The following is a 9882-nucleotide window of genomic DNA, read 5'->3' on the forward strand; positions in this document are numbered from 1 at the left end:
TTTAAGAAATGACTGGCGCTTTATAGAAAGATATCTGTTGGTGCTTTGTTATTTAAGGGGGATACTGGGATGTACGCGATATGTAAACAAGGGAATATGACTCTGTTGTGCCATTTGAGAGTTGTTGGAGGGTGAAAGCAGAATTACCCATCCACAAACATAACCCTTATCCTTGTGGGGAGGGACTTAAGCACATTGTGCTTATGTGCCAAATATTCTAACCACAAACTGGCATTGAATTCCTGTGGGAGTGTGTTTTACTGTTTAGGTAATAGCAGGGCCTCAGGTGGCTAACTGCTATTTTAAAACGGTAAAACATTGCATCCACTGTGTTCATGTAGAACAATATAAGGAACAATTTATACATTAAAATATTGACACTCAGATTGTAATTCAAATGACTTAGTCATATGTGTCAGTGTAATTTTCTGAATATGACCCTTGAGTCGGTCATTTACTTCTGAAGATTCATTTCAGATGTTAGAACTATTCAGAAACATTCAAATAATATTCATGCGCCTGATACAATTTGTAGAGTGATTCTCGACAGAGTTTGTACAGAATTTATGAATAATGAACTAGAGAAAAAAAAATCAATTCTTTTACTCAGTGCATCCAGAATTTATCTGTAAGATTCTCAAGGCTGTCTGAACCAAGCGATTCTGCTCTGATGCATTGTTTTCAGGGTACTGTACTATATGAAACCTATTACCTTACTGTGACTAGCCTCAAGAAAGACCTAGATGATTAGAAAGGAATTACTGGTATTGTAGCACAGTTGTATTCATGTACAGATACATTAGTGACCATGTTGTATGATCCCATTAATTTATGATTTTTTTTTTTTTCCCCCCCAAATGCATTTTTTTTTCTGCCTTTTTGAATTCTAAATTTGCTCTGCTGTGTCGTGCACTGATTCCTTGAGTGACTTATCAGAGAGATTATTTGTTCTACCTGTTGTACAATTAGTTCTTAAATAAAAAAAAAAATTGAAATGATGTTTCGTGTGTGTGTGTCTTAATAGCATTTTTCAAACCATGAAATGCGTTTCAATGTGTTTTACAGTTTGTGTTTCCTCACCATTTTATTAAAATAACAGGTCGATGTTAAAGATAATGACACAAGATAAACATGCCGTGAGTGACGAACAGACCGTGAACAGGCAGAAACTGGAGCATGAAGCGCCATGTGAGAATGCACACTCTAGGGGGCGCTCTCTATCTCTCTCCTTCCTCAGACCTGACTCAGGTGCTTGGCAGCATTGACTGAGAGGTCATCACACTGTTTCCACCTGTAGCATGATCTCCTCCTAACAATAACACTGCGAAGATGCAGCCCTATAACAGATCCCTTATAGCACTGTCAATCTCCTCTGTCGGACAGCTTGTTTCAAACCTACAGCAAAGGAATTTTTAACAACAGGATATGAAATATTGATAGTTAAACCATTTTAATATGCATCGTATTATTCTCTTTATCGTTTAGTGGTTTTGAAGTGTACCTCTTACATAAAACATTACCTCTTGTATGGAGTTCCGTCCACTCGAACAATGAACTTTTCAAAATTCCAGCGGATGTCGCTGACTTTTACAGGAGACCATGAAAGTCTCCTCGGATTTCCAAGGATGGGGTTAACATATGGACAAGCCATCTGGACATTTGAAACAACAGTTCGCTAATGCTGATGGGTTTTTAATACGCACAAACCAGCCAAGAGTGTGAAATGGTTTTCTTTTCACAATATAGCACAGTGGAAAACATATGGAGAACATACAGCTACCTTGAGATAAGTGAAAAGAGGATGTTCGTGTAATCCATTGACTTTGACTCTGCCATAGACGGGAAACTTGGGCACAAATCCTCCACCTGGCCTCACATACTTCAGAACGTTCAAAACTTCACTGTTTTCCTCTAAGTTAAAAATGGAGATTGCAAAATAAAATCAACAGCTTTCTCAACTATAGGTTATTGATAAAGATCAATGGTTGAAAGAATAATAGTAAATGTTCACGGCTAAATAGTTTTGAGATAGGAAACAGCAATTCATGAATACATTTAAATAATATTTGCAAAATCAAGAGATAACAGTCTCTGTGTCCACTGTGAACTGATGCTCCATGTCTATTTTTAGAGGTTGCTGTTGAGGCCTGAAGCCTGACCTTATCGCACTGACAAAGCAACGGCTTCTAAATGTCTGAGACACTGGGGGGAAAAAAAAGCTCACCCGGAGACTGATGGCCAAACTGATTGCAGGGGAAGCCAATGACTGAGAAGTTTTGACCTCCGAATTCGTCCATGAGTGCATTTAAATGATGGTACTGCATTACAGACCAAAACCAAGAAAATACAAATTAAGTTCCATTACACAGTGAATAAACATAGTTCTCCTACAGTCAAAATACTTCTTATAATACCTCTTCTATAGTGTAATCTCAGAAGGAGGCCAAGTTGACTATAAGAAGCACCATGCCCCTGTACTGACTCAGCGACTCGTTGTGTCCATCCAGAGTCCCCACGGTGAAGTCGTAAACGGTTTTGTCAGGCGAGGAGACACAGGTAGAGTAGACCTGAGCGTGAGCAGACACAGCCAGTGCCACCAGCAGAACCAGTCCAGAAACTGCCAAAACTCCCATCTCTGCTCCTGCTTTCATGGCTTCACACTCACACTGGTGGTGCAGTGCAGTAAGGCCACGTACACTGGCTGTTCTGTAAACTCTATCATCGTCTTTACAACGCAGACATGCAAATCTTCACTGTTAGCTCAGGCGGTCAGTGCCGTGAATTTGCTCAACCAGTTTGCATGTATAGAGCCAACATTCATCAATACGCTTTTTTTTTTTTCATGATCCACCAAAGACGAGTGTAAATGATTAAGAATACAGGTTATTCTTTACTTAGTGTTAAAACAATACAACACAGTCATTCAAAAAAAAAAAAAAAAATCTTAAGCAATGATGACTTTTCAAAGATGGAAAGATTCAAAGATTATGAGTTTCAGGAACTGTTAAACACAGGCGAAAAGTGCACCAACTCAAACTCAAGCACGTGTTTTTACAGAACACCATCAAAACACAGAGGGAGGGAAAGAAAGAGAGAGATACAAGAGCTGAATTATAAATGTTGTATTTGTAGCGTAGATGAACTGAACAAAGCTTATTTCTATCGCTGAAACCATGCTGGTCTACTCTATTCATAAAACAGCCACTGGGGTGGCGGTGACACTTTATTCCAATGAGAATACACTAGCACTGCTATGAAACACTACATTTATTTTAGCAGCAAAGGGAAAGCGATTTCAAATGAAACCTGAATTTGGGGATTCACATGAGAGCAGAGAAGATAAAAATGGATTAAAAAAAAACCAAACAAACTCTGTAAAATCATGCTCTTTCCTAGACTCTAGTGCAAAGAAACTTTAAAATGCTCTTCAAATATATATATATATATATATCTACTGTATATATGTATGTAAATACGCATATAAAAATATACAAGCACAGTTTTGCTGATTAATGTTGAAGTATCTGCAATCATTAACACAGTCTGAATTTCAGAAGAGCACACACACATTTCGTTAGCTCAACTCCCAGTGTGTCAATAAAGAGACAGCCCCTGTCCCCTGTCCCTGTCCCTGTCAGTAACAGTTTGGCTTTGCTGGAGATGAGAACCAGTGCATGCAAGAGATGTCAACATCTGCCCAGGACGCCAGACAAAAATACCCACATGTCCCCTTAAACTGAGTCGCCTTACTTTGAAAAGTTGTCCATAAAAAAAAAATGCACAGATTTACTACAATACACAAAAAATGCCTGTTTGGTTGATATAAAAAAACAAAAACAAAAACAAGAACAAGAACAAAAAGACACAAACAAACAAAACACATACCACCAGACATCAGACATGATTACATGAGTAGGAAAACATAATCCAGTTCAGGATATAGCACCTAAAAATCTGGTCACTGCCAATGGCTCCATCCACAAAGAAATACTGCCACAAGTTTCTTTGTCAAGACACAAATAAATGATTAAAACAGTGGAATTCATAAATACAAAGTTAAAAAAAAAAAGGCAACACAACATGTAAAAAAAAAATACAGTAAAACCCAGGGTTCTCCGCTGAGGTGCTTGTTGTCAATGAAAGCGATATTTCCGAGCTGGTTTGAGATTTATGTAAGTCTTCTTTATGTCCTCTGTCTCGTCTTTCTTGACTTGGTGGTAGCGCTCTCCCTTTGTGGTCACCACCTGGCTGCCATGGTAACGCACAAGCTTCTTTGGAGCCTGCAGAGAGGCGAACAGAAGATGGATGAACACCCCCTGTGCCACACCCTGTCTGGGACTCAGCCCAGTTTTACCAGAGATACATGCAACCCTGAGGCTAACACAGTGACGGGAGGGTGACTTGTCTGGTTCATCAGGTAATACGATTGCCGCCGGGCCCGGTTTTTTACCGAATTCTGTTTCCCAAATTGCACCCTTTTCTGCAACAATGTTCCCGTGGAAACTACGCATTCATTCAACGTGCATTCAACAAGCTATTTGCTCATTCAAAAGGGAGAGTAAACGTACGTCTTTTGGAATGACAGGTCTGTGGGTTTTCTTATCTTCCTCGCTGTCCACCAACATGTACCTGGAATAAAACAGATTTTTCAGCCTCCACAAAACACACAACCAGCGTGTGGACTAACAGCCTGGTCTGAAGATATGTCGAATTAATACTCGTCTGTCAAATAAGAGTACTCACTTCTCCAAAATGCTCGCTTTCAGCCTCTGATCAGCCTGCACCGATACAGTCTTCCCAGGATTAGTCTGAAAACATGCGTTAACGTACGTTAAACTTATGTTATTACAGCCTTTATGACCTGTGAATGTTTCTGCTAAGAGGTGGTGAGGGTAGGCAGAGAGTGAAGGATGCTCTTAATGAACACACACACACACACACACACACGTGTTAGCGCTTCACGCTGAGAAACAAAGCCCAGAGCTCAGAGCTCAGAGCTCAGGAGGAACTGAGGAGCACACTCACCTCCAGAGGAGGAGTGTTATTCAGCTGGATGTCTCCTTCAATAATGAGGCGCACAGCCTCCTCCATGTCTCCTTTGGCAATGGACAGGGCGCTCCTCGCCTCTGTCACACTGCATTTCGGAAACATCTCCAGGAGGTGCTGCTCTTGGCTGTCCCACTCAGGAGCACAGACCTGATACACACGCACACACACAGAGAGAGAGAGAGAGAGAGAGAGACTGGTTATTTAGGAACCACTGTCTGGATAGCTTGCAGACGTCCAGTCACCATAAAAAACATGACATAGTTAGAACACACTGAACTGTTACGGTACTACAACTGGAATTACATATCTTACATAAGAGAAAACATTCATCCTTCATTAACATACCACACATTGTTCCATCAAAAAAACAACGATAATAAGAATAAAATCATAACGCCAATATTAATAAATACATTAAAAACAATATCTGCTCAGAGCAGTTACACAATACACCATAAGAACTTGTACAGTTAAGATACGTCCTTAAGAGTTCCAAGTACTAATGCTAATTCCATACTTTCCATCTATTACAAGCAGATGACACAGGAAGTTGCTTGGTGATATAAACGCTTGTAAACATATACAGAGTAGGGGGTGGGGTGAGGAAGCAGTTCCAAAGGGATTAAGTGAATACCTTCGCTGTGGCGCCCTCTGCCTGTGACGGGTGGCCACATGTCTTCTGTACCGGAGCCCTACTGCTTAAAGCGGAGCTGTCAATCAGGGAACAATCCTTTGGTCCAGTCTTCATCTCGGAATTTTCTGCACAAGACCACGCGATTGAAAACACCAAAACGCAGTAAAAGACCACAAACATGCAAAGTGACACTTCTGCTTCAAAACATGCTTTGCATTGATCCATTTTTTAAAAAAATTAATTTCTTCACCTTTGTTGTTAAAATCAAACATGGGCAAGCGCAGGTTCTAAACTCTCCCTTTACCAAGGAGTCATATATCATACACTGTCCATCCTAGATGCTGCCATGGGCATTTTTCTGATTGCAAAACTGATGTTAACACATCTGCTGATTACCTGTGTCCCGTGCTGAGGCTAATTTTGAAGCCAGACTGAACATCATCTCACAAACTTTAACACTGTGTGAAGAAAAAAAGAAGAAAAAAAAGAAAATCCATTTTCCAAACGCAACTTGCAAGTTTCAGTTCTGTCATCAAAAATCAGTTAAACACCTGAACAACTGAAGGGTGTGAAAACGTACTCAGTTCAATTCATTTGACTGAAAACAAGACGTACCTGTCAATTTCAGCAAAGCCGGGGATGTATGCCTCCAGCATCTCGACGAATACTTCAACGTCAAAGTTTTCCTCCACGCTCTCCTGCGAGCCAAGGTCCTCCAAAACGCCCGTGATGTACGACAGGAGAACGTCGTCAAGTGTGCTGCAACGTTTAGCAACGGTACGAATTTGTAGTTAAATGCATAATTGTGGGTTTAAGCACCTCTCCACAGACACAAAAACCCATAAAATCAACTAAAAATTATGACCTGACTCAAGGCATCCTTAAGTGCGTAACGAAACGTTACGCCGCAACTTTATAATGTAGTCCGGCGGGTTAAATTGTAGCGTCAACATGTTTAAGTGGCTAACCTGAGCGAAATAACAGGTCCATACCTTGTATCTGCATCGGGTATGTGGGACTGGATGAAATCATACAATGCATCGTGGATAATCTTCTGTAGGTCCATCCTTATACTCGTCCCGCAGTGCTGGAAAGGTAAAATATTTCATAGTCAATCAGTTGACGACACATCTGAAATAGAACAAGTTGAGTGACACGGCTTGCTAGTTTGCCAAACAAATGCAATGAACTTTAGAGAAGACAGTTAGGGTTGCATCATGTCTTTTTTAAGGGGACATTCTGAAACACTTAACAGTCAGTAAGCGAAGAAATGTATTACCAACCTAGTTAGAAAGCTGACTGAACCCACAAATGCCATTCGTGTCTCCGAATTTAAAGCTATTAGTCAAGTGTTAGTTAACGAGTGTTATCAAACGTCTTGAGTAAGGGGCGCCAGGCAAGACGGCTTTTTTGGACAGACTAAAATTAGAAAGGGAATGGCAAAGGCTGTCTCTCTCACTTTCGGGCTCCTCGCGTTAGCCAGCAGTTAGGAGAACAATTCCGTGTTTGGTCAGTATCCTTTGATTGATCGCATATATAAGCCCTAGTTAACATGTACAAATGTTAGGTTATTATTTTGTTTAAATCAAGAGGGGGATAAATTTGTGCACATTTACTGCAAAATTCCTCTAAGCAGTACACAATAATCACATTTTCCAAACAATAAAATCTAACGTTAGCTTGCCAAGTCACACCATGGTCAGTTATCTGCAAAATAGGGGTTCAAGCTGGTTCCAGATCAGGTCGCAAGCATGTAACCAGTTTGATGAAACAAATGTAGTTGATTTAGGTGTTAAATTCTAGCTTGTCAACAACTGTTAATGAAAGCTCAGAATAAACCTATTAAATTTGAGCTATTCTAGCTAACGATGTAGCATAGCTACTCTCCGGCCTACGTTAGCTAAACCAGGATGGCTGGCTTGTGTTTGTGCGGAATGCATTGCATAACTGAGTCGACCTTACCTCTGAATCAAATTTGGAGTACGACGTTTAGCTGCAATACTGAAATGTGGTAGTATCTAAAATACGTGGTTCACACATCTATCGACAGCTGTACACCTAGCTGTTGGCTAAGTATAGCCAGTTTATGGCTAAGAAGAACAGCCCGCCGTCACTCCAGTTCAAAACCTGTGACATCATTTCCCACCAAATGTAAACACTCCCTCGTGCCCTTGTTTTCAGTTGCCACTTCTTAAAAAAGTCGTTGCAAAATCTCCCACAGTGACCGGCCTGAAAACATTACCGTTTCCTCACATTTCTTTCTTTCTTTCTTTCCGTTAAAATTCAATGTTGTAAATGAATATCGACAAGCAATGCACAGCGTATACTGATGGAAGTCTTATTTGGTAACACCACATGATTTTATTCAGTGATAACGACTTAAAAAATCAGCATAGAAACTGGAAACATTACCAATACTATTGTAGTATTCTACATGTATGTACATAATATTTGAAACCCAGGTTTAGACTGGCAGCTGTAAAGTCTTTTTACAATGCCTCTGTTCGTTGTCACAAGTTCATATGACGTATATTTAACAGATGGAAAGAAGTACAGTGTTCAGCTATGGCTCACACTTTTGCTCATGTCACCAAAGAACTGAGGCATAAATATCACATCAGTAAATTTATGTTTGTGTCTACTAATTTGGGTCTTTCCCTAGATGTTAACAGGCTGAACATGGTGTCTTAGCCTATGTCTGGTTTTTTTTTTGTTTTGTTTTTGTTTTGTTTTTTTCATCCTGTTTTGTTAGATAGAGCAAAACTACTCTGGCATGTCTATTTAAGTAACCATATGATCTGCCGCCTCAGTTCTGTTCCACCTCTTACACTGACACTGTTACACCCTCTGAGTACAAATTAGTATCATAGATGTGTATGTATGCATAATTAATCCTCCCTCAATTGCTTATTCCACTCCTCTCATATCCCTTTGTAAGGATCTCTTGCCAACTGCGTAGTTTCATCAATCCAACGTAGGAAATAAAGTCCATGTCACTGATAATGTGTCCAGGATAAGACACTGTGACTTGGCTGGACTCTGTTTAAACCCTCCTAGGTCATAGCGGGGAGGAATTGCCTTACGAAATGAATGCGTGAATGAAACGTATCCACGCTCCCGGCAGTTAACTAAGTAGGCAGTGTAAGAATATATTGAAATATTTAATTACACTTTATTATGTTACCCATTCATTAGGGCAGACAGTGATGTATTGAGACAGCAGATTTTACAAAATAATAAGGCTTTGAAAGAGGCAGAACAGCAATATTGCCAATTTTAATATATGATTTAAAAAAAAAAAATTATCATTATGTTTGAGTGGATATTATTACTGTTGAGGTGGTGCAGCTGTCAATAGGAATATCTGTTCTGAATTTATTACTGTTGTTAGGAAATGAAAGGACAGCTCAACTTACCAAACAATTAACTTGTGCTTAATTATGGCCAGTCTTTTAGATGGGCTTGTATGAAACTATAGAAGCGTTCTGTTCACTGGTTTTTCGACAGCATCAGAATAAGTTAAAATCCCGTGTTCTCTTCTCTTGTGTCCATATCATTCATCCATATTAAGTTCAAAGGTAAATGAGAAGTATGGATCTCTAGCAACCAAATAATAGTCCTTTATGTAAAGGAATTGCAAATTTAGGGAATTTGAAATGGTTAAAAATGCTACTTTTGTGGGTGTGTGTCTTTAGGAAAAATACATATGGTTGAGCTTTTCATCGTTTCCAAGTTCCAAGCATTTCAAAGTGATGAGTAATGTGTCCAAATAAAGTATTTTTTTGATAAATCTTTTATTTGGATTATCTTTAGTTGTAACAATTGTGTATTTGTTGTTCTCATGTTTACTGCTGAGGTGCGTGGCAGCGTGGACCCATTGAATTTTGAGCGTCGTAATACAGTTCACCACTAGATGGCTGCAGAGTCACTTTTTGCTTTGGTGAACTTTTGGAGCTTTAGTGACTTTGTCATGTCGATAAAAACCAATAATTTAGTTGCAATTTAAGATTTAATTTTATTGAAGTGAAAATAGGATTTAATCTGTATGATATGTACTCTAGTTTTTCTGCATAGAAACAAAATTAAACTCTGTCTCAGTACTGGAATATTATCACACTATGTGGATGTAATTTGAACAATTAATTACTCTCAGTTTTGAAGACGAGACATCCAAGTATAGTAGCAAAATAGATTATTAT

General features: G+C 39.3%; 2 protein-coding genes across 2 annotated transcripts; both read right to left on the minus strand.

The window, feature by feature from the left end:
* Positions 1–1516: 1516 nt before the first annotated feature.
* On the minus strand, positions 1517–2303 carry LOC115810751 (glutathione peroxidase 6-like). The gene is made up of 3 exons (XM_030772752.1): positions 2225–2303; positions 1781–1911; positions 1517–1651 (listed from the first exon to the last, which is right to left on the minus strand). Exons 1-3 carry the CDS (start codon positions 2295–2297, stop codon positions 1517–1519), a joined length of 339 nt encoding a protein of 112 aa, XP_030628612.1. The 5' UTR covers positions 2298–2303.
* A 1830-nt stretch (positions 2304–4133) lies between these two features.
* On the minus strand, positions 4134–7755 carry cuedc2 (CUE domain containing 2). The gene is made up of 9 exons (XM_030772895.1): positions 7646–7755; positions 6676–6770; positions 6299–6442; positions 6080–6141; positions 5684–5808; positions 5026–5196; positions 4744–4808; positions 4569–4629; positions 4134–4280 (listed from the first exon to the last, which is right to left on the minus strand). The coding sequence occupies exons 2-9, from the start codon at positions 6747–6749 to the stop codon at positions 4134–4136; spliced, it is 849 nt and encodes a 282-aa protein (XP_030628755.1). The 5' UTR covers positions 6750–6770; positions 7646–7755.
* Positions 7756–9882: the final 2127 nt, after the last annotated feature.

Source organism: Chanos chanos, chromosome 4, assembly GCF_902362185.1.
Source record: "Chanos chanos chromosome 4, fChaCha1.1, whole genome shotgun sequence".
In the NCBI taxonomy this organism is placed as follows: domain Eukaryota; kingdom Metazoa; phylum Chordata; class Actinopteri; order Gonorynchiformes; family Chanidae; genus Chanos; species Chanos chanos.

Bases quoted from the DNA above. Each gene is read 5' to 3' on its own strand.
- LOC115810751 (XM_030772752.1), bottom strand. From the start codon at position 2,297: ATGGACGAATTCGGAGGTCAAAACTTCTCAGTCATTGGCTTCCCCTGC. The intron at 1,912-2,224 runs GTGAGCTTTTTT...TTTTTAACTTAG, and splicing joins GTTTGGCCATCAGTCTCCGG to AGGAAAACAGTGAAGTTTTG. The intron at 1,652-1,780 runs GTAGCTGTATGT...TCAAATGTCCAG, and splicing joins CTCTTTTCACTTATCTCAAG to ATGGCTTGTCCATATGTTAA.
- cuedc2 (XM_030772895.1), bottom strand. From the start codon at position 6,749: ATGGACCTACAGAAGATTATCCACGATGCATTGTATGATTTCATCCAG. The intron at 6,443-6,675 runs GTATGGACCTGT...TAAACGTTGCAG, and splicing joins ATACCCGATGCAGATACAAG to CACACTTGACGACGTTCTCC. The intron at 4,809-5,025 runs GTGAGTGTGCTC...GCATGTTTTCAG, and splicing joins ATAACACTCCTCCTCTGGAG to ACTAATCCTGGGAAGACTGT.